Source organism: Lithobates pipiens, unplaced genomic scaffold (genome assembly GCF_037356315.1).
Source record: "Lithobates pipiens isolate NorthernLeopardFrog02 unplaced genomic scaffold, aLitPip1_a1.2 Scaffold_8, whole genome shotgun sequence".
Lineage (NCBI taxonomy): Eukaryota > Metazoa > Chordata > Amphibia > Anura > Ranidae > Lithobates > Lithobates pipiens.
In genome coordinates, this window is record NW_027507903.1 from 177121705 (window position 1) to 177146309 (window position 24605).

Consider the following 24605-nt stretch of genomic DNA (forward strand, 5'->3'; position numbering starts at 1 on the left):
GGCCATTCATGAGCCAAGACACTGGCAGACAAGCCCGGGGGGAAGTCAGGGTTTCCCCTAATAGGAGTGATCGGACTCTCTGTGTGGGAAAGCGCCATCGCCTTGCAAGCCCTGGTGAATTCTTGCAGAGTCGCCCCGACAAGAGGGTGTGCAGAGAGCTGATGCTCCGTGGGTCGCTTATTACTCCAAGGAAGCTCTTGCAGGTCTTGGCCGACAATGAGCTTTTCAAGTTCTGTCCAGTCCTTGCAGCGCGAGTGAACCTTCCATTTGACTACCCTGGCCATGTGTACTGCCCAATAATAACGTTTAAGGTCGGGCAGGCCAATCCCTCCCTTAGCTTTGGGTAAAACCAGGGTTGCCCACCCGATGCGAGGTTTATTTGGAGCCCCAGAGGAAGGATCTACAAATTATTTTAAAGGCTGTGAAAAAGGCCGGTGGAAGACGTATGGGGATTGTTTGCATTTCATAGAGAAGTCGTGGAAGCACAGTCATTTTGAGAGCAGCAGCTCGCCCAAACCATGACAGAGTCGGGACATCCCACCTCTGCAGTTCCTGTTGTATAGTTTTTAGTTCGGGGAGAAAGTTCCTTTCATAAAGGGAACTTAGCTTGCCAGGCAATTGTATGCCAAGGTATGTGATAGCATCTGAGTTCCATTTAAAAGGAAAGTTGGCTTGACATTGCTGGGCAAGACCATGTGGCAGGAAAACGTTCAGCGCAAACGATTTGGAGTAATTAAGTTTTAGATTGGCTATGCGTTTGAATTGCTCCAGGAGTGGCATTAGATTTGGTAGAGACGTTAATGGGGATGTGAGGAAAAGTAAGATCTCGTCCGCAAAAGCCGTGATTTTGTATTCCTTATGACGTACCCTGATGCCCTTGATGTCCGGGTGAAGCCTAATGCAGCGCAAAAGGGGTTCCAGGGTGAGGACGTACAGAAGGGGAGAAAGAGGGCACCCTTGTCTAGTGCCATTTCGGATGGGGAAGGTGTCCGACAGGTGGCCATTAACCTTGACCCTGGCCCTGGGGTTAGAATATAAAGCCCCAATAAAGGTACACATGGTGCTGCCCAGGCCCAGGGCCCGAAGCACCGCTTGCAAGTAGTCCCAGGCCACCCTGTCGAACGCCTTCTCCGCATCCATTGCTAGAAAGAAGCCCTCCTGTTGGGTGGAAGTCAGCCAATGATGGAGATTTAAGGCCTTAATCGTATTGTCTCTCGCTTCCCTCCCCCGTACGAAGCCCACTTGATCCTTCCCCAACCAGGCAGGAATGTAAAACGCCAGACGGTTTGCAATAATCTTCACAAACAGCTTCAAATCCACGTTTAAAAGTGAAATTGGGCGATAATTCTTAACTTCTGTGGGATCCCTGCCGTCTTTGGCTAACACCGTGATATACGCTTCTAGAAGCGTATCCGGAGGTTGGGGGGTCTTAGCTAGTGAGTTAAAGGCTTTGAGAAATCGTGGCACCAGCAGAGCCGCATAATTTTTGTAGTATGGTACCGTGAAGCCATCCGGACCTGGGCTTTTACCCGGCTTCATCGACTTCAAGGCAGTCTCCCATTCCTCAGAGGACAAGGGAGCTTCCAGGCCAACGCGATCGTCAACTGACAACGCTTTAGGGCTATACTTGTCCAGAAATTCCCCAATCAACCGCGAGCGTGCTCTATCCTCCGCGGGGGGTCACGAACGCCTTCTTCTAAATTATATAACTTACTATAGTAAAGAAGAAATTGCTGTGCAATATCCTCGTTTTTTGATAAGGAGCGTCCCGCACTATCTGACAGATGGTGCACCGTAGTGGCAAGGGTGCGCTTCTGTAAACAACGTGCCAATAACTTCCCAGGTTTGTTGCCCTGTTCGTAGAACAACTTTTGCGATAGCATATGGCGTTTACGCGCCCGCCGAAACAGTTCCTCCACCAATTGAGCCCGTGCATCCGCCAATTGCTGCGCCACTTGAGTGGCCTTAGTACGTTTGTGCTGCAATTCTAATTTAGTAATCTCCTGGGTAAGGGTCTTTATCAGTTCCTGATGTTCCCTCTTCTTCCTAGCTGCAATCGCCAGAAGGTGTCCCCGAATCACGCACTTATGTGCCTCCCATTGCACCATAGGAGACACATCCGGCGTATCATTCGTGGCAAAGTAGTCCCGTATGGCCTGTTCAATGCGGGCTGAATCCGCGGAGTCTGACAAGGTGGACGCATCCAGCCTCCACATTCTGGTCAGTCTCTCCCTCTGTGGGAATTGCAACGTCAGCGTGATGGGATGATGGTCAGAGAGTGTCATAGCTTCTATGGATGCGTTAGCTAGGTGGGACAAATCTGTCTGCCGTATGAAAAGGTAATCCAGCCTCGAATAGCGATTGTGTGGGTGTGAAAAGAAGGTGTTGATTTAATACTTTTTGTCACTGACCTGGGATAAGCACATAGAAGAACAGTTCTGGCTTCAGTTTGACTTTACTGGCTGCATGCTTGTTACAGTATTGTAGCTCAAAGTATTTCAGCTCGTTATAGTAGCGAGCGAGAGAGCGGCCATAATGTCACCTCACTAATGAAGCCTGCATGCCTTCAGGGGCAGGCCCTTAGGTCCGGTAGGGATTTTAAGGGGAATCCCCTATGCCGAAAAAAACGGCGTGGGGTCCCCCCAAAATCCATACCAGACCCCTATCCGAGCACGCAGCCCGGCCGGTCAGGAAAGGGGGTGGGGACGAGTGAGCGCCCCCCCTCCTGAGCCGTACCAGGCCACGTGCCCTCAACATGGGGGGGTGGGTGCTTTGGGGGAAAGGGGGCGGCCCCCCACCCCAAAGCACCTTGTCCCCATGTTGATGAGGACAAGGGCCTCTTCTCGACAACCCTGGCAGCAGCAGAAGAAGACTGGGCCACCGCTAGTAAAAGAGCTGGAAGAAGAAGCAGTGGCCCAGCAAGAAGAACCAAAGAGGGGGACAAGACCCCCGAAGTCGGAAGAAGGGGCGACGGAAGACCAGGCCTCCGCTAGTAAAAGAGCTAAAGGAAGAAAGCGGAGGCCCGGCAAGAAGAACCGAAGAGGGGGACAAGATCCCCGAAGTCGGAAGAAGACCCCCGGGCGGCGGCCGCGAAGAACAAAACCGGGCTCCTCCGCTAGCAAAAGAGCTAGTAAAAGAGCAGAAGATAGCGGAGGAGTTCGACGAGAAGACCTCCCAAGATGGAAGACCCCCGAAGCAGTGCAATAAATTATTTTTAAACCTTGTTGTTTTTTTTTTTTTTTTTACATTTTTTTTTCACAGATGAATAGGTAGGGGTACATTGTACCCCATACTCATTCACATAGGGTGGGGGGCCGGGATCCAGGGGCCCCCTTATTAAAGGGGGCTCCCGGATTCCGATAAGCCCCCCCGCCCACAGACCCAACGGCCAGGGTTGTCGGGAAGAGGCCCTTGTCCTCATCAACATGGGGGCTTTGGGGTGGGGGGGCCGCAGGGCACCCCCTTCCCCCGAAGCACCCACCCCCCCCATGTATCATGGCCTGGTACGGCTCGGGGGGGGGGGCGCTCACTCGTCCCCACCCCCTTTCCTGACCGGCTGGGCTGCGTGCTCGGATAGGGGTCTGGTATGGATTTTGCGTAGGGGATTCCCCTTAAAATCCCTACTGGACCTAAGGTCCTGGTATGCCTCCGGAGGGGAAACCCATGCCGTTTTTTTTTTTTAATTTGGCGTGGAGTTCTCCCTTAGGATTCATACCAAATACAGTGCCTGGTATTGGCGGGAATCCAATTCGGATCCCCGCACCAGTGTGAATCCGGCCAGCGATGCTTGTCGCTTATTGGGAAAGGAAAAGAAACATTTTTCCTTTCCCGATGTGAGCCAGCTCGGCGCTGGCTCCCGCGACGGAGCTCGTAGGGTGTCAGTCTCGCCGATAGAAGCGGTGAGATTGACACAATATCGCGGTCACCTACTATATATATATATATGTATATATATATATATATATATATATATATCTATATCTCTATATATATATATATATATATATATCTATATATATATATATATATAATGTTTGGGGATTCTGTAATTCTCTAGCAAAAAAAAATGATGAATTTTAAATGTAGGAGAGAAATGTCAGAATTGGCCTGGATGGGAAGTGGTTAATAATTGTAAGCATTTTATAAGCTTGGTTCGGTGATATATGGTTAAACAACGCCAATAAAACCAGTTATTCGTAAGACGCAAATCCTGTTATATGCCTATTGTTTGTTTTACAAATAAAGTATGTTAGATTGAAGCAGAATGGACCTGTATGACATTGGATATCACAGAGGGTGTGACATTAATGTCTAAGATCCCAAGACTTTTTTTTTTTTTAACGAGGGTAAATTTTATTTTTCAACGTCAATGTTCACATGTCAGTTTACAGCATAATCTACATGAATTAGAGTATTGGTATGGTTACAGTAAAATTATTCACAGGTAATTGCACTATCAATAGCTGTCAAGCATTCAAACGAGTTTGTACCTATGGTTAGTAGACCTCTACCAGGTGAACTCCCTCACCTGAACCAGTGAGTTCTAAATAGTTGTGATAAGAGGGGTTTCCCCCAGGGAGAAGAAAAAAAAGGGGCAGGGGATGAGAAGCAGGTTAAAAGGGAAAGGAAAGGCATGGGGGGGGAAGCATACGTAAACAGTTCCTGGTCTGTGATCCACACCACCCCATAGGGGTAGAGCTAGGGGCTGGGTGGAGATACCTTTAATAGCAGGGATCCCCAGGAGTCTATCCATGAAGACCATATCTTGTCGAATTTACTCTGACAATTCCTGTTAATATATGTTATCTTATATAGAGGTAATACAGCATTTAGGGTATTCCTCCAGGTGGTGATGGTGGGCGGCAACCCGGATTTCCATCTCAAAATAATTTTCCTACAGGCATAATAGGTAGAGTATGCCATAAACAATTTTGTGTATTTCCCACATTATGGTCAGTGGTCACATTCAACAACATTGTTGTTCAGTTCAGGGAATAGTGGGATAGAGGTCCCCGCTGCCTGGTTATCATCTGTCAGGACCTGTTCCCAGAACTCCTGCAATAGAAGACATGACCATGTATAAAGGAGGCCTCTGGGTCTTCACATCTAGGGCAGGCTGGGGACCTGTCCGGGTAGATAGCAGCCAGCCTCCATGGCGTGTAATAAGCCCGGTGCAGAAAGCGGTCTCTAGCGGAGGTCATGTTTGAAACATAGGAGGAGACACAGTTCTCCCAATCGTCCTCCTCGAGAGATGGCAAATCCCATCTCCAGCTCGCAAATGCTTTAGTTAGTTTAGTGTGCATAGAAGCTGATATGTGGAAGTATATTGATAATAGGGATGCTACCAGGACTTTGACACCAAGACTTTTACATTATACAGTGTTGACTTTATGAAGGTCAATCATCTTCCTTCTGAAAAATAGTTGTACAGTTGCACAATTATTTAGTGCCTTGAGAGTGGTTTGAAATCATGCGATTTCAGCTGAATTCGCACAATTTCAAACCAGCATTTCAGTTCCACTTCGGGATGATTTCACAGATATCTGTGCAGGTAGATGTCTATTCAAACCGCTCCCGGAAGTTGCCAAAAGTAGTGCAGGAACTACTTTTGGGATCTGTGCAGTGGTGCACACATTCGGACAGTGCCATTGCCGACAATAGGACTTGATTTGGAATGTGATTTGACCTGTCAAAAAATGGATGTTGACGAATGCAGATGTAAACCATTTTTCCATAGAGCTGCATTGATATCCGTTTTTCATCCATCAACGGATGGATGAAAAATGGATCACATGTGTAAAAGGGACCTAAATGGCAATCAAACACCTCTCACTAAATAAAATGGTTACCTTACAATCCTGTTCACACTGTTACATTTGCTTTGCTTCAAAAATCATACCCCATGTTGCTATAAGTGAAATGTTATAACAAATGTATTTTATACATATTTTTGTTTGATTCAGCCTTAATGTTGATAATTATGACAGTGGGTATTTGCTGGTTTACCATAACCATATTTTGTAATATACTGATCAGTTTCTAAGACCTCTTCTTAAAAAAAGTTTAATTTATAAGTAATCCATCTTTGTACTTAAAATGTTAACACATTGTAGAGAAGCTGAAGATGTTTTGCTTGTGGCTAGTTTGTTAATAATTTACCTTGTAAATGTGTTGTATTTCTCTTTATTGTTGGCTGGCTTAAGAAAGTCAGTACTATGTTACAAGACCTTACTTTGATTTTCCCATTAACCCATTGAAAGAATGAGTAAGGGCCAGTTCACACCACATGCAGTCCAGTGCGTTTTTTTTTTCTGCATCAAAAAAGTAGGTTATATGGTTTTCAATGGCATAGTTCACATTAGTGCTTGTAGTTCCAGTGTGTTCCAGTTTTAGAACAAAAAGTAGAACACGCTGCATTTTTTCTGCACAGAACTGTACTGGAACATAGCAAATTATATCAAAAACGCACTGGAACTGCGTGTGGTGTGAACTGTAAGCAACAGCTGATGCGGATCATATCCGGAGTGCACTAGCTCTAAAAATGCATGCACAGTGTTTTCCATGTATTCCGATGGCTCTAGTTCACACCAATGCAGTCAGTTCCAGTGTAGAAACTGACCGGAAACTGACTGCATTGGTGTGAACTAGAGCCATTGGAATACATGGAAAACACTGTACATGCATTTTTAGTGCAGAAAAAAAAGCGCACAGAACTGCATCTGGTGTGAACTGGCCCAGAAGGTTAAGAAACAAGAGTAGGAAAAGAACACACTGGAACGCATCAAAAATGCGCTTGGAGAAAAGCACCTGGAACGCGTCCGGACTGTGTTTCTATGATGCAAACTGGCTCTAAAGGAGGAGTAAATATGACCATTATCAGGATGCATTGGTGGTATAGAAGACTCTATTATGTGCTGTGATTATACTCTGGTACAATAGTAATCAGTGCATTAAAACTACACTAATGTGTGTGTTATGCTAGCACTCCATTATGTTTAAATACAAAAAAAAAAGAAAGTTATTTAAATGATGTGCAAGTGTATATAATCATACACTATATTATTCAATTATTAAAGTATTGGACAACTGCCTTTACACACACATGAACTTTAATGGCATCCCAGTCTTAGTCCGTAGGGTTCAATATTGAATTGGCCCTCCCTTTGCAGCTAGAACAGCTTCAACTCTTCTGGGAAGGCTGTCCACAAGGTTTAGGAGTGTCTATGAGAATGTTTGATCATTCTTCCAGAAGCACATTTGTGAGATATGGCACTGATGTGGATGGGAAGGCCTGGCTCACAGTCTCCGCTCTAATTTGCCACATAGGTGTTCTATCGGGTTGAGGTCAGGACTCCGTGCAGCATCTTCAAGTTCCTCCATCCCAAACTTGCTCATCCATCCATGTCTTTATGGACCTTGCTTTGTGCTCTGGTCCAAATCATTTGGTGGAGGGGGGGTTATGGTGTGGGATTGTTTTTCAGTAGTAGGGCTTGGCCCCTTAGTTCCAGTGAAAGGAACAGGCCTCATCATACCAAGACAATTTGATGCTCCCAACTTTGAGGAAACAGTTTGGGGATGGCTCCTTTCTGTTCCAACATGACTGCACACCAGTGCACAAAGCAAAGTGTTTAGGTTTGACCTCATGTTATATGATTTTGGTAACTCTAAAGCCCCATACACATTATCAGATTATCTGCTGAGTTTTTCCTTCAGATTTACCAAAACCATATAAAATGAGCACAAACCTTAGGAGTTTCAATGTGTATGCAATCAGGTAGGCCCTTCTACTACATGGTTTTGGTAAATCTGAAGGAAAAACTCAGCAGATAATCTGATAGTGTGTATGGGGCTTAAGGCTGGCCATACATTATACAATTTTCTTGTCCAAATTTCCTTTAAAGTGTCAGCATATTTTGTGTATTATAACACCATCATGTTTATGAAAAGAGAAATAGCCCCTGGATGCTGTGGATGGATATGCTCAAGCCTATAATTGGGCTCTGTGCATGCATGCTATTGGCCCATTCATTCCTTAGCCTGAGGCCATGCTCCTCTGCCCATAAGCATGAATGAGGCTGTGGTGCGCAAGGCCAGTGAGTGCAGGCCGCGGGCGAGACTGTAATCATGCAAAGGTTGTGTAGTGCTGGGCAGGATCACACAATGTAGATCTCTGAAAGGGTGTTGAAGGTATACTGTATATATCAGTGATGGCGAACCTTGGCACCCCAGATGTTTTGGAACTACATTTCCCATGATGATCTACTACACTGCAGAGTGCCAGAGCATCATGGGAAATGTAGTTCCAAAACATCTGGGGTGCCAAGGTTCGCCATCACTGGTATATATTATATGCTTTGTTGGTTACACTGAGGGGGAGAGGAGGTAAGCTTCAAAGGGCACCTTTGCTAAAAGTGAAGTTGTCTTTCCAACCCAGATACTTTCTTTTCTTCAACTTAGAGCGCACCCATGACTGTCCCATGAACGCAATGGCACAGGTTTTTTTTTTATTTCCTTTCAGCAAAAGCAAAATAAAGTTTTGTGTAAGCTGAGTCATAGATTATTTAGGGCTATGGACTCCTTGTGTGATAGTGATGTCCTCCTTAGAGCCCTTTCACACTGTGACATTTTCAAGCTGGGGCGGTGCGCTGGTGGAGAGGTGAAAAAACTCCTGCAAGCAGCATGTTTGAAGCGCTAAATAAAGCGCCTCAAAAGCGCCCCTCTCCATTGAAATAAATAGAAAGCACTTCTAAAGCGCCTCCAAATGGTTCTTGAAGCAGTTTTTGAGTCACGTGACCTTCAAAAAAGCACACCGTGAACACTTCAAAACCACCGGAAAAGCTCCTCAAAAGCGCTTAGCATTTTTAGGGGTAGTTTTCAAGTGCCTCAGTGTGAAAGGTGCTGATTGGAGTGGCAGAGGAGTGAAGGAAATGTAAGCATGTGCTGTGAATATGCTGACATGCTGAATAGACAGGATTTCTTTATTTAGTATGAAAAAACGTTATACTGTCATCTCTACTTTTCACTGTTGTTTATTGAAGCAGCTGTCCACTCATGTTTTTTGTTGCATATGCAGTAGGAAATAGAGGAACTCCAGAGTTAAACATTTGACCTTAACCCACCTTCCCAGTAATGTGGAATGGCTCATACCAGGAGATATTATGGCTTAATCACAGTGAAAAGAAACACTTCAAAGACCAAGTCAGTTTTGGATACAAACACTGTGTGTCAGTAACATGATGACGCACAGAATTGCTCATACCTAGAATTTCTCTACAGACACCTACACTTTCATACACCTTGATCAGCCAGCGTTTATCTGGAACAGTATACTCTTTGGCTGGCAGGCAGTCAGTTGTAAAAGCTTTGAATGTTATGTAATTGGTAAACATTATGGGAGATTTTATAAAGCAAATATCCTTATATTCTAATTGTTAAGGGACACTTCCAAAACATCTTTGCTAAAATCAGACATAGACATTAGGCATTAAATGGCTGTTAGGTGTGTAGGCCTGATCCAACCCCCCCCCCCCCTACATATTTTTTTTTTCAGATTATTGCATGAAGTGCCAAACTGCCAAAATGTCAAATACAGCTGATTACACTATCCCTTTCAGATCAGTCAGCTGGGAGTATTGGCACGATCTGCTGGTGCCTATAGGCATAATATAGGCAGCATAGCTGAAAAGGGCTTACTGGAGAAAAATATTTCATAGTGTTTGCGTATAAAAAAAAAAAAAAAAGAAGATATTTGAGTTCTGCTTAAAAGACACAGGGTCAGCACAATAGCCCCGTTCTTGCATTTTGTAGGCAATGACAGTCTCGGTATTTCTCTCAGTACAGGCCTACTGTTAAAAATGTAACCAATTTTACCAACAACCTGTGCTCCAGAGTTTAGTAGCAGTGGTTTGATACTATTGACTGTTAGGTAAATTGATTAAGGCCTATTTCTGATATGTGTTGCATGTTAAAGTTAAAATCTGTATTTTTTGCTAGAAAATTATTTAGAACCCCCAAACAATATATATATATATATATATATATATAATTTTAGCAGAGACTCTAGAGAATAAAATGGTGATTGTTGCAATATTTTATGTCACACTGTATTTGCGCAGTGTTCTTTCAAATGCAATTTTTTAGGAAAAAATACACTTTCATAAATTAAAAAAAAACAAAAACGTAAAGTAATGTTTCTTTGTATAATGTGACAGAAGATGCTACGCCAAGTAAATAGATACCCAACATGTCATGCTTTGAAATTGCGCACACTCGTGGAATGGCGACAAAATAACAGTTACCAGGTTAGAGTCACAGAGGAGGTCTAGTACTAGAATTATTGCTCTCACTCTGACGATCGCGACAGTTTACACCATTTACATATGCAGGAATGACTTGTGTGTGTGTTTTCTTTGCTGCACAGGGACGGGGGGGCCTTTAGAAAAAAAATATATATATTTATTTATTTATTTATTTTTTACATTGTTACTTTAAAAAAAGGCATCGGCTATTTTCCCTGAAGAGCTGACCGCTTGCTATAAAAAAATGGTACCAAGGTGATGCATGCAGCTGCATGTATCATCCCGGTATAACCCCTTAAAGCCGAGGCTGCATATGTGCGTACAGTCAGCGGGAATAGTTAAGCAATATTCTTTCCTTCGACCACAGGTTGCTTTATTTCCCCATCAACACTGAATCCCTCTTGCTGTACTATTGTATTCTGGCCTTCAGAATACTATAATTACTGCTGCTGGTTATAGCCGGTGGTACTAATCATACAAAATAAACGACATGCTGGTTGTTCTGAAGGCAATAGATTTATCAACTTCAGTGCAAACCAGCATTTTTTATGTATAAAGTAGGTTGGTTTGGTAGTTTATACAGGGAGAAGTGATGAGGGGTCATCATGCAAAATGTTTCAGAGAGGCTTCTCTTGGATGTACATGCTGGAAAACCCGCAGCAGACCAACCAAGACTCTGCCAGTGGCAGAGAGTGCTGATTGGAGTGATCTGGTGCGGGGGGTTTAGGGGGCATCCCCCTATCAGAACACAACTGCTCAGCGGGGGGAGATCACTGAACTAACCTCACATGGTTAGTACAGTGTCTCCAACCGAAGCTGACAGTTTTGAAAAAAAAAAACGTAGTGTGTACCCGGCTTTTGTTTAGTTAATGTCTTATCTCACCTATTGTACCTCAATAACTGAGCAAACCTAATTGCATGTTTTTTTTTTTTTCTTTTTAGTGTTGGTTATAGTGGGGAATGGTTGGACCCTTCTGTCAGGTTTTTATGGCTGTCTGGGACTGAATTGGGTGGACTTCCACTTCCTGTTTTAGTGACAACTTTGTTTTTGTTTTTTTTCATAGTAGAGTAGGGGTAAGATATAATTCCTGTATGTGTTTTTTTTTTTCTTCTGCGTTGCCATTTCAAATTTTCCCTGACTTTCCAAAATATTTCCATCAGAGCAGAAACTGGTGGGGAGTCTTCCCAGAAAGCAGTAAAAATTTGAAAGAGACTTTAACAATTACCCACTTCATCCTAACTTAAAAAAAAAATAATAATTGTGGAACTTGTGTGAGTTAGGCAGGTATTATCTGCTAGTACATGGGTGCCCAAACCAGTGGCTCAGGGCCCACATGTGGCCCGCGGAGCCCTCTGATGTGGCCCGCGGAGCCCTCTGATGTGGCCCACACCCTCTTGCTCTGGGATAGGGGTTTGGCAAGCCCAGATTGCAGGTTCCCAACAGGCCATCCCAGAGCATCAGTGTTGTGAATGAAGCCGGTGGTAGAGAAAGCAAGCAGTTGCAGAGCAGAGCCACATAAGCCAATGCTTCCTGTATAGCACCAGCTCCTTTTAAATCTATACCAAATGCACTCTGCCTGGGACAGCAACAGCCGCGGAAAACTGAATAGAAGACTCTTATTAAAGGTAAGTTCATTACTGAAATCACAGTGTATATAAGGGCATTTCTGTTTTGCAGTGGTTACTAGGCTGCTTTCAAACGAATCCGTGGGTGCGGTGCACCTGCAGGTTACCTGCACTGAGCCATAAACTTCTGTTTATTACCTGTGGGTTTGGTGCGCTTTCAGAAATTGCACCACATCTGCAGGATATAATAGAAGTCTATGGCAAAGTGCAGCTAACCTGCAGGAAAGCCACAGGTGCATGTGGTGCATCGGTGTGAAAGCAGCCAATCGGCCCCTCCATTCACCTCTATGTCCATTTACCCCCATTTGTCTCCAATCCGATCTGCTAAAAAAAAAAAAAAAAACAGAAGGGGATCCGTCCCTTTCCATTTGGGTGGATTGAATTGGAGGGCCCATAGAGTAGCATGGGCTATGTCTGTATCCGTTCAGCATATGTAGCGTGGAGACAGGCCTTTCATCCACCCATTCCACTGATTTTGGCCCGTGACTGGTTACCAAGTCGCTTCAGTGGCCCTCACTCTTCAAAAGGTTGGGCACCCCTGTGCTAGTACATATTTAAAGTGGTTGTAAAGGATGAAGGTTTTTTTACCTTCATGCATTCAATGCATGAAGGTAAAAAACTGTGTGCTGCTCCCTCCGCTGTCCCCCCACCAATACTCACCTGGCCCCCTCTTGATCCAGAGATGTTCACCCAGAGCCTTGGCTTTCCCAAGTCTCTCTCTCTCTTCAGTGGCCGAGACACAGCCATTGGCTCCCACTGCTGTCAAAAACAATGAGAAGAGAGCTCTGTGTCTAATGAACGTATAGATCGAGGCTCAGGAACGAGCAGAAACCTGTGCCCCCATAGCAAACGGCTTGCTATTAGGGGCACTGTTAAAGGGGAAGGAGCCAGGAGCGCCGGTGGTGTACCTGAAAAGAGCAGGATCGAGGCGGCTCTGTGCAAAACCACTGCACAGGGCGTGTAAATATGACATGTTTGTTATTTGAAAAAAAAAAAAAAAACTTTTAGAATCACTTTATCTTTATATGACGACTACCAAAAAGTACCAGTTTTAATTAAAAGGTACTTGCAGATGTTACAGTGTCTTGAAAAAGTATTCATACCCCTTGACATTTTCCATATTTTGTTATGTTACAACCAAAAACGTAAATGTACTTTATATGGATTTTATGTGATAGAACAACATAAAGTGGCAATTATGACGGAGGAAAATGATACATGGTTTTCACCTTTTTTTTTTTTTTTTTTTTACAAATAAATACCTGAAAATTGTGGCATGCATTTGTATACAGCCCCCCCTGAGTCAATACTTTGTAGAACCACCTTTCGCTGCAATTACAGCTGCAAGTCTTTTTGGGTACGTCTCTACCAGCTTTGTACATCTAGAGAATGACATTTTTGCCCATTATTCTTTGCAAAATAGCTCAAGCTCTTTCAGATTGGATGGAGAGCACCTGTGAACAGCAATTTTCAAGTCTTGCCACAGATTCTCAATTGGCTTTAGGTCTGCACTTTGACTGGGCCATGCTAACACATGAATATGCTTTGATTGAAACCATTCCATTGTTGCTGTGGCTGTATGTTTAGGGTCGCTGTCCTGCTGGAAGGTGAACCTCCTCACCCAGTCTCAAGTCTTCTGCAGACTCTAACAGGTTTTCTTCTAAGATTGCACTGTTTTTGGCTCTATCCATCTTTCCATCAACTCTGACCAGCTTCCCTGTCCTTCCTGAAGAAAAGCATCCCCACAACATGATGCTGCCACCACCATGTTTCATGGATGGTGTGTTCAGGGTGTTGTGCAGTGTTAGTTTTCCACCACATGTAGTATTTTGCTTTTAGGCCAAAAAGTTCAATTTTGGTCTCACCTGAACAGAGCACCTTCTTCCACATGTTTTCTGTGTCCCCAACATGGCTTCTCGCAAACTGCACACAGGACTTCTTATGATGTTCTTTCAACAATGGCTTTATTCTTGCCACTCTTCCATAAAGGCCACATTTGTGGAGTGCAGGTCTAAGCCCTTGTACACACGGTTGGAGAATCGGACCGTGTTGTCGATTAATCCGACTGTGTGTGGTATGCATTGGACTGATTCCATTGGACCAAATTTTCCAACATGTTGGAAATATTTTCCGACCAACTGGTCCGATCGGACATACTCCGATCATGTGTAGAGAATTCCGATCGGACAAAGTGCCACATATGCTCAGATCAAATTCCTACACCAAAGCTATTGGCTACTAACCTGAACGTAGTCCCGTTGTAACAAAATAACGTCATCACGTTCTGAAAGATCGGATTTTCCGTCAACTTGGTCCGACCGTGTGTATGCAACAGTTTCGGACACAATCCGTCTGACAAAATCCAACGGATTTGGTTGGCAGAATGTCCGACCGTGTGTACAGGGGCTAATAGTTGCCCTGTGGACAGATTCTCCCACCTGAGCTGTGGATCTCTGCAGCTCCTTCAGAGTTACCATGGGCCTCTTGGTTGCTTCTCTGATTAATGCTCTCTTTGCCCGACTAGTCAGTTTAGGTGGATGGAAATATCTTGGTAGGTTTGCAGTAGTGCCGTATTCTTTCCATTTTCGGATGATAGATTGAACAGTGTTCCACGAGATGTTTACCGCTTGGGATATTTTTTTATAACCTAACCCTGATTTTAACTTCTCCACAACTTTATCCCTGACCTGTCTGGTGTGGCCTAAATGATGCCGTTTGTTCAACAAACCCCTGATGGCTTCACACAACAGCTGTATTTATACTGAGATTAATTTACACACAGGTGGACTCTCTTGAGGTGAATTCTGAAGGTAATTGGTTCCACTAGATTTTAGTTGGGGGTATCAGAGTAAAGGGGGCTGAATACAAATGCACGCCACACTTTTAAGATAATTCCTTCTACTTCACAATTATTTGCCACTTTGTGTTGGTCTTTCACATAAAATCCCAATAAAATACATTTAAGTTTTTGGTTGTAACATGACAAAATGTGGAAAATTTAAAGGGGCATGAATACTTTTTCAAGGCACTGTATAGTTACTTTAGCGCTACGATAAAAAGATGGGGAAATGAAAAGAACTGATTAGATATCCGTTAACAATTCACTTGTGGAAAATGGCATGAAACAGTATAATTCAGTATTTTGGAAACCCATTATTGAAAAGTTACAAAAATCTGGAAATATCAAATGGAATGAAATACACTATGGCCATCATTTTTTTTTCATATAGTAATTGTGCTTACTACAGCATACAATGAGTGTCTAGCTGTAAATATATGTTCATATTTTTACATGCAATCCTCTATAGATGCTGTATCTGGAAAACCCAAGCATTGTGAAGACCTTAAGTGTCAAATCAGCATATTGCATGAATACATTAAAACAGGATTTGTGTTTTGATTTTATCACAATGTAAAACTCCTAAAATGTAAAACTCATTAGGCATCACAGTTTCTTTTTGCGCCTGGTGAAAGACATTGTGTGAGATTATACCCAAAACATAGAAACAATGTGCAGTGTTGTTGTTATGTTGATGACTACATAGATTGTCCTCTTGATAAGATATTTTAGTATTATTACTTTAAACAAGAGCAGTGTACTTGTAAAACAATGCAAAAGAATACATTTGTCTCATGTTACAGGCGTTGTACAGAAAACACGCATGTTCATTTAGTCAAAATATAGTTTTGTAAAATCTGTCAGTTTTAGCCTCTATATTGCCTTTATATTGCCTTTAAATCATGGTTTTAGAATAATATGGTGAATTTTAGGGGTTTTGTCATTCAATTAACAAGTCAGAAGTACATACTACAGCACCTAAATGGGTTTCTCACTGTCAATAAACCAATCAACAGTCATGAATTTTTATCAATTGTGTATTATCAATCACAAGCATTTTGTGCATGTTTTTAGATCTATTGTTGTTTCGCGATTAACACAGTGATATAAAAATAAACAAAATGCAAGTTTCCTATAAAACTTTTCTTCCTGAAAATAACATTTTGCTTAACATAATGTCTTTGAGACACTGGGGTTTATTTACTAAAGGCAAATTCACTTTGCACTACAAGTGCACTTGGAAATGCAGTCGCTGTAGATGTGAGGGGGACATGCAAGGAAAATAAAAACAGAATTTTTGCTTGTACATGATTGGATGATAAAATCAGCAGAGCTTCCCCTCAGATCTAAAGCGACTGAACTTCTAAGTGTGCTTGCAGTGCAAAGTGGATTTGCCTTTAGTAAATCAACCCCACTGTGTCTTAGACTATTGAAGGCAAAGTGATGGTGTCTATAAAACATAAAGAGATACACCTCAAACATGATCATACAACAAGTTAAAGCTGGGTTTCACCCACATTTTTAACTTTATCTTACCCCAATCAGTTAAATGCATAGATGCTATTAAGCCACTTTAAAAAACATTATATATTCGTAATTACCTTTTATATTTTAATTTCTATGGGCACTTCCTGTCTTGACTCCCATGGGAGTAGGCGTGTTTTTCTCCTTTCCCCGGCCCCGCAATGTCTCCTGGGAGCTTACTGTGAGGCCTCCCAAGATACAGTGCGGACCGCCGTTATACTCAAATCTCGAGAGATCTTGGAACCAGCGGCGCTGCTCAATGTTAGCAATGAGCATGCATGGGAACGAGCGGTGAATGCTGGGAGCACAGCATTCACCGCGTCCTGGAAATAAATTCTTGTGGGCTTCAATTGCCCACAAGCAAAATGATAACTGCCAGGATACAGTTATTTAAGTTCTTCTTGTGGATGAAATATGACAGATGCGGCAATTCTAAAGCTAAACTGTGAGTATATTTGGAGCATGTAAATTGATCAATGATTGGAAAAAAAAAAAGCGATAGGTCGCTGGAATCCCGCTTTAACCACTTGCTTACTGGGCACTTAAACCCCCCTCAGTCCAAGACCAATTTTCAGCTTTCAGCGCTGATGCACTTTGAATGACAATTGCGCGGGCATACAACACTGTACCCAAATGAAATTTTTATCATTTTTTTCCCACAAATAGAGCTTTCTTTTGGTTGTATTTAATTACAGCTGGGAGTTTTATTTTTTGCTAAACAAACAAAAAAAGATGCAAAAAAATAAATAATAAATCATGTTTAATAGTTTGTTATAAAATTTTGCAAACGGGTAATTTTTCTCCTTCATTGAAGTGCGCTGATGAGGCGGCACTGATGGGCTGCACTGGTGGGCACTGATGGGCTGCATTGGTGGGCACTGATGGGCTGCATTGGTGGGCACTGATGGGCTGCATTGGTGGGCACTGATAGGCTGCACTGGTGGGCAAAGATGGGCACAGATAAGATGGCACGGATGGGTGGCACAGATGGGTGGCATGGATGGGCACTGATAGGTACCACTGATAGATGGGACTGATGGGCACTGATAGGTGGCTCTGATAGGTGGCACTGCTGGGCACTGATGGGCGGCACTGCTGGGCACTGGTAGATGACACTGATGGGCACGGATATGTGGCACTGGGGTGCAGCACCTTTGTTGAGGCAGATTGTGGGCACTGCTGGGTGGCACTGTGGGCACTGCTGGGTGGCACTGTGGGCACTTCTGGGTGGCACTGTGGGCACTGCTGGGTGGCACTGACAGGGGGCACTAACTTTTTATTAATGTTTTACTGGCAGGGGGCAGGTGGGCACTAGCAGGGCTGGCTGATCGGGACTGATGTCCTGATCACGGCCGCCGGTGATCGGCTTTTCTTTTTCTCCTCGCGCTGTCAGCGCGAGGGGGAATAATAGCCGATTACCGGCTCCGTTATATCACATGATCAGCTGTCATTGGCTGACAGCTGATCACGTGACAAGGGGTCGGGATCGACCCCTTGCACGGATCGGTGATCAGGCGAGTCTCACAGACTCGCCGATCACAGAGCGCGCCGTGCGCGCCCCTCAGGGGGCGGGCAGGGCACTCGTGCACGGGACTACATCTATTGACGTCGTCCCGGAAAAGGAGATCCGCGCTGTAGCCGTCATTCGGCTATAGCGCGGATCTCAAGTGGTTAACATAATATACACCAATCAGCCTCATTATGACCACCCGCCATAACCTTCACTAGACCTCTGGAGGTATGCTGTGGTATCTGGCACCAAGCTATCCGTAGAAGATCCTTTAAGTCCAGTTAGTTGCAAGGTGGGGCCTCCATGGATCAGACTTGTTTTGCACATTCACAGATACTCGATTGGTTTGAGATCTGGACAATCTGAAGGCCAAGTCAACACCCTGAATTCATTGTTATATTCCTAAAACCATTCTTGAATTCATCAGACCAGGCTGCATTCTTCCATTACTTCATGGTCCAGTTCTGATGCTCATGTGCCCATTTTAGGCACTTTTGACTGTGGGCCCTGGTCAGCATGGGCACCCTGACCTGTCTGCGGCTACGTAGCTCCAAATGCAACAAAGTGTTATTCACTGTGTGTCCTGACACCTTTCTGTCAGAACCAACATTAACTTTTTTCAGCAATATGAGCTACAGGAGGTCTTATTTTTGATCGGACTACATGGGCCAACCTTCACTCGCTGTGTCCATCGGTGAGCCTTGGCGGCCCATGACCCTCTTGCTGGTTCACTGGTTTTCCCTCCTTGGACCACTTTTTTGGTAGGTCCTGAGCACTGCACACTGGGAACATCCCACAAGATCTGCAGTTTTGAAGATGCTCTGACCCAGTCATCTAGCCATTACAATTGGCTGTTGTCAAAGTCACTCAAATCCTTACACATGCCCAGTTTTTCTGTTTTCAACGCATCAACTTCGAGGATAACATGTTTACTTGCTGTCTAATATATCCCACCCATTTCGGATGCCATAACAAGATAATATTATTAAAATGTAAGTCCACCCCAACACTAAAGTCCCTGCATCTGTGTTTCACATCTGCCAAACTGAAGTTGGCAGCTACTTGAAAGCTTGCTCCGTATCTATTGTAAAGTCTTGTTATACTCACTACTCTGTGTGCACAAAGTCTAAACGTTGTTCTAGATGAACTCTTCAATTAAGCCTCAAGCAATCAGCAAGTGTTTTCATTGATGTGTAAAAATGCTTTGTGATATTAAATTTTTATGCCTCCTGATCCAACAACAGGGATTCAGACTTTTGTTTGCCTCCTTATCTGCCTGTTTATTATCCATCAACAAGCCAGGATAGTAAATTGAATAGCTCTTTTCTTTGTACTAGAGGACATTGGCACACCACCTCAAAGAAAGGTCTTCCTGGAAGCCCAAAAACACCTAATTAAAGAAACATAAACACCATACAGATACTTGATAATCATTTGAGTTGTATGGAAAGAAGCTGGCAGAAGGGAAATCCCTGTGTAATGCAATCTTACCTTCTGGTACTGCCGGTGTCTTGTCAAATAGCGTCCTCCATCAGATAGTGTCCCCTGCATACTGCGCAATAAAAAAGAGCCGAGCGCAGCGAGGCCGAGCCCGAAGCGTGGCGAGCGAAGCTCGCCCGCGAGGGGCCCTCTAAAATTCACAACCCTATGTCCGCTTGGATGGTGGGGCTACCACCTCCACTCATGGCGCAGGCGCCGTTCAGCTTCGGAGATTTTCCGAAGCATCGTCTGCTCCGTACTGCGCATAGTGGACACTATGTGATGCCCGGACTCTATACGCCAGAACACCGGGAGCCTCTTGTGATCTCTAAGCAGTGCCGATTTATCCCAAGTGACAGGGACAAGTATTAGAATGCATTTTCACTTTTGATCATTTCCAAAGGTTATAATGAAAGTGTTAAGGTTGATAAATACTTTAGATTTTTTTTTATTACGTTTACACTTTTTTGTTTTATATATGTTAAAAGCAATGTATATACAGCATCATTCATAAAGTATTATTACAACTGTATGGGCTATCTAAAGAAAGAGCACTGTAGAAGGAGGCTGCTTTGAGGCTTGATTTTAGCTTGAGGCTACTGAACATTTACTTTTTACAACATATGAGCAAAGGTAACAGATAAAAACATAAAATAGCCTTAAGCTCAAATGGGCCATCCATAATGGGATCTGTTACTGCTGTGATCTTGGTTAATTTGTAAAAACATAGAGATTATTTCTGCAAAGCTGAAAGATAGTAACTAAATATGTGAAAAGGACGCTAGAGCTCTTTCTGTTGGTTGGATGGAAGACTGCATAATATTCACAAGCAATGTGTCTTATTTACCTTTCTAAAAAAAAAAATGCTAATTGGGATATGTACCAATCATTATAAATTATGTTAAACTGTATTTCATTTAACACAAGAGGGAATATTTAGCGAAATGCCAAAACAGCTCAAAATTATTAAAATGATACTAAGCCCCACGCTGTTTCATTTACATTGCCCCTTCTAGTTCTGTATATGGATGATGGCACTGTGATTATTTTAATAAAACATCTAAGTACCTTTTTTCTAATCGGTATACAGCTGTCACATGATCCAGATCTTTACCAGCCTGTCAGTAGGGAAACATAGGCAGTAGGAGTCCTCAGAAAAAAATATCAATAAACTATTTTAAATTGCCATACAAATATATATTTGAAATTAAATCTTAATTAGTTTATGGAAATAACATGGAGTGGGTGGGTTTCTGCAAGTCACAGGCTGTATCACACCCCTCCAGCCTGTGTCTTAGAATAAGAGGGAGGTGTAGCCTCAATTAATCTATGTGTAATTTATTACCCCCCCCCCCCCATTGTGTTTAGTTGGTTAGTGAACATGGAGGAGGGGGAAGGGAGTGGGCTGTCATTTGGCACTGCAAAATTCCCAACTGAATTGGGGACTTGGGCAGAAGGGGAAGATAGGGAGCAGCAGGATCAACCAGGCTTTTTTGCAGAATACTGAAAAAAACAAATATTATAGTGACTGAGTATGTATTAACAGCATGTAATACAGCATTTATTGATTTTTTTTTTTATGTGGTTTTAGTGACACTTTAAGTATAATTGTTCCCGATGTATAGTCCGCTTTCTCAAATCCTTAGTGGGGAATTGCTAAGTGAAATTTTTTTAGCAGAATAAGTTGTTTGAGAGTAAAAGTCCACACTCAAATGCCAATTTAGGTTCATATTTGCCTCAACTTGAACTGTCTGAACTGCAGTTTTACAAGATGACCTATAAATCTAGAGGTTTTTCTGGAAGTTAATTTTTCATTCTCTCATTCCAGCTCTTTCCAAATCCCAAACAGAAGTGATTGCATTGAACAAGCAGAGTGAAGGGCTTACACGAGAGTATGATCGTCTCCTAACTGAACATGAGAAGCTACAGGTCTGTATTGTACTTGCTGATCCTCATGCATGTGCTTCTGAACCTGTTAGTCCTGTAATTGCACTTCCTTCATGTGTAGAGAAATCAGAGGATTTCTGTCTTCTGACTTGGTTAACGAATGTCAAGTTTAGATTTGGTGGCTGACTAGGGAATTAAAACAGCATGGTATATATGCCTAAAAGAAGACATCCGGTCAGCACACGAGCACTGTCCAGACAGAGGGTCAGTGGTCCTGCAGCCTCATAGGAGTCAGAGTAGAATGAAAACTCATCCTACAAGCTTTACCAGACACTCATAGAAGTCATAAGACTGCTATATACTGCTGATGAGAAAAGCTTTATAATATCCTCAAGGCATCTGTTCATTGGAGGGAATATTCCTGCACCACAGGTGGGGGCAATCTACAGCAATTTGTGGGATCTTGGACTAAGATGTGTGCATATGAATACTACTTATAATTACGGTGTGCTGATCCATTAAGAGGAGGAGTACCCTGAGGCGATTAAGGATATATTTACAACGCTCTCATTAAGCTTTAATCTGGTAAGCGCACTCACTGTAAGGTGACGGGCACGTGTGCGCATTTTCAAGTGTGTGTAATCACCGTGGTGTTCTTACATAGGATTGCAAGTGTTGATCATCTATGGACTTTTTTTCATGAACTCATTAATTATGGATTCATATTGACTGTCACCATTTTTTTTATAAGTTTTGAAGTATATTAAATATTTATTATTTTATTATATTTTTCCATATCTTATAGTTTGGGTAGTGGGTGTATACAATATTTTTTGTATGTTGGCGCAGCTTTCTGTATTTCTTTATGGTATATATGCCTGCTTCCGGCAAAAGGTTGCTCAGTACTGTACTTGGTCTTACTTTCTTATACAGAAATAAAATTAGCATTAAGACTGTGTTGGTTATTGAGGTGGATGTCAAAGTTGTGTGTGTGTGTATGTATGTATATATATATATATATATATATATATATATATATATATGTATATGTATATGTGTATATATATATATATATATATATATATATGAATGTTATAGATAAATGATTTTTCAGGTGTGCACATATCGCTTCAGGCTTTTTCCAAAAAAAAAAATGAAAGTCAGCAGATACAAATACTACAGCTGCTGACTCTTAATATTAGGACACCCCAGCCAATTTTTCAATCAAAACAGTGAAGACTTGTGACTACACAGCCGTTTCCCGCTGCGCTTTGTGAATGGCCCGACAGTGGGGGAAAAATGAGATCAGCCGGAACTGGCTCTGAAAAGTGCCAAATGTGGCAGTGGAGGAGGCAAATATGTGGAGCTTTCCCTTTTGGTTGGAGCTCTGCTTTAAGCACTTCCCTCTTATTTAACAGTGTACGTGTAATGAGTTTCAAGTTGTACTGTGGTCAAATTGCAGCATAGTTAGGGACAAAGCAATATGGCCTTACTTAATAAGTGCAGTGTATAATTCATAGCAAACAGTAGTTATTTTCTGCATTCCCATTAATAACTATGTTATTGTTATTTTCCATACTTTGCCCTATTTAGGAGACATGATTGTGCAGAGGGATTTTATTTAAAGTGGTCGTAACCTTAAAAAAAAGAGATCTTGTTTCCTTATAGCAGGTTAAACAACCTGGTTTATCCTGCCTGTTCCTGTATCCCCCTTGGTGTGCTGACCATGGTAATCATGGGTGCTGAGCCCTGCTTACCATGAGCTGTTTTCTATCCCCTCTCCCTGCCTATTAGTAGAAAAGTAAACTTTAAAAATGTTACTGCCAGCCTTCTCTTTTATGCAGTCATAACACACTGTGTAAGTGTTTGTTGAATAGGAAGCCTCTAAATACCCTTTTTCAGATATCTTCAGGTCAGCCGGCAGTCCCGTGACCTCCCAAGCTGATGCCATATGGAGATCTCGGGCCCCTCCCACTGTTTCCTGTAGATCAGAGGAATACAGTGGCCAGAAGTCACATGACCGGCATAAAAATACCTGAAAAATGGTATTGCGAGGCTTCGTGTTCAACAAACACACAGTGTTATAAAGGAATAAACTTGCGCTCTATTATGTGTTATTTTGTTTTAAAAATATATATAAAACCATCAACGTACGGTGAATATAGTCAAAATAAACTCAGAGAAGAAAAAATATATAATAAATGTATGGTGACCGTGAATTAGCTGCAACCACTTGGTAGTGTACCCAAAAAACTATGTAATCAAATGTAAAAGGAAGAAATAAGAGTGGTGCACTTATTCAATAATGTGCCATGAATTAATAGAATGAATGTAAGTCCAAAACCTACAAATACGTAAATGTAACTAAAAGTCCAACTAAAGCCCAATGGTAGGAGTCAGTTCATATAGAGATAAAAATCTCATAGGAGTGACTTAATAGAAGAAAAAATTTAACAGTCAATCCAAACATCGACTGTTAAATTTATGAATTGGCTGCTCCCCTCCAAAAATGACCCAAAGGTCAAACAAGGCTCAGTCAGATAAGGAATTCTGCTGATAGATCTGTAAAGACATCCAGGTCCCAAGTGAAGACTAAGTCCAGATCTTGGTATCAAAACATCTTGGGAAACTCCATATATAGAGGAAACAGCTTGCTCCAAAAATGGCGCTCAAAGGATACAAAGAACAGCCATAGTGCCAAATAAAAAGTAAATTTATTACGTATAAGAGGCTGCTTACATCAAGTAAGAATAAAAATCACAGTAAGAAACAATGGGAGTAGTGACACACTCGCCTCCTCACCGCACTTCCGAAAAACCCCACTGGAAATCACATCACAAGGCTCCACCTGACAGGATCCCTGAGGATGTCACGTGACCAGTGACGCAACGTATCGGGTGGGGCCTTGTGACGTCATTTTCTGTGGCTTTTTTACAGAAGTGCAGTGAGGAGACGAGTGTGTCACTACTCCCATTGTTTCTTACTGCGATTTTTATTCTTGCTTGACGTAAGCAGCCTCTTTTACTTAATAAATTCACTTTTTATTTGGCAATATTGAACTATGGTTGTTCTTTGTTTCCTTTGAGCGCCATTTATTCAAGTGCCATTTCTTGGAGTGAGCTCTTTCCTCTATATATGGAATTTCCCAAGATGTTTTGATACCAAGATCTGGACGTAGTTCTTCGTCTTCGCTTGGGACCTAGATGTCTTTACAGATCCATCAACAGGATTCCTTATCTGACTATCTGATAAGCCTTGTTTGACCTCCTTGTAATTTTTGGAGGAGAGCGGCCAATTCATAAATTTAGCAGTGTGTATGTATGTATGTATTGTTTGGATTGATGTCTTGTCTGTTTTTCCTTCTATCAAGTCACTCCTATGTGATTTTAATCTCTACAGTGCCTTGCAAAAGTATTCACCCCCCTTGGCCTCACAACCTGGA

The 24605-nt window shown here is 42.6% G+C and overlaps 1 protein-coding gene across 2 annotated transcripts in view; it reads left to right on the top strand.

Annotated features, from left to right (window-relative positions):
- The window catches only part of BCAP29 (B cell receptor associated protein 29), a 110425-nt gene that overhangs the window by 80157 nt on the left and 5663 nt on the right, over positions 1–24605 (top strand). For both annotated transcript variants that reach the window (XM_077472444.1, XM_077472445.1), the window contains exon 7: positions 21105–21205. In XM_077472444.1, the coding sequence (XP_077328570.1) occupies positions 21105–21205 (101 nt within the window). The remainder of the gene's footprint in view (positions 1–21104; positions 21206–24605) is intronic.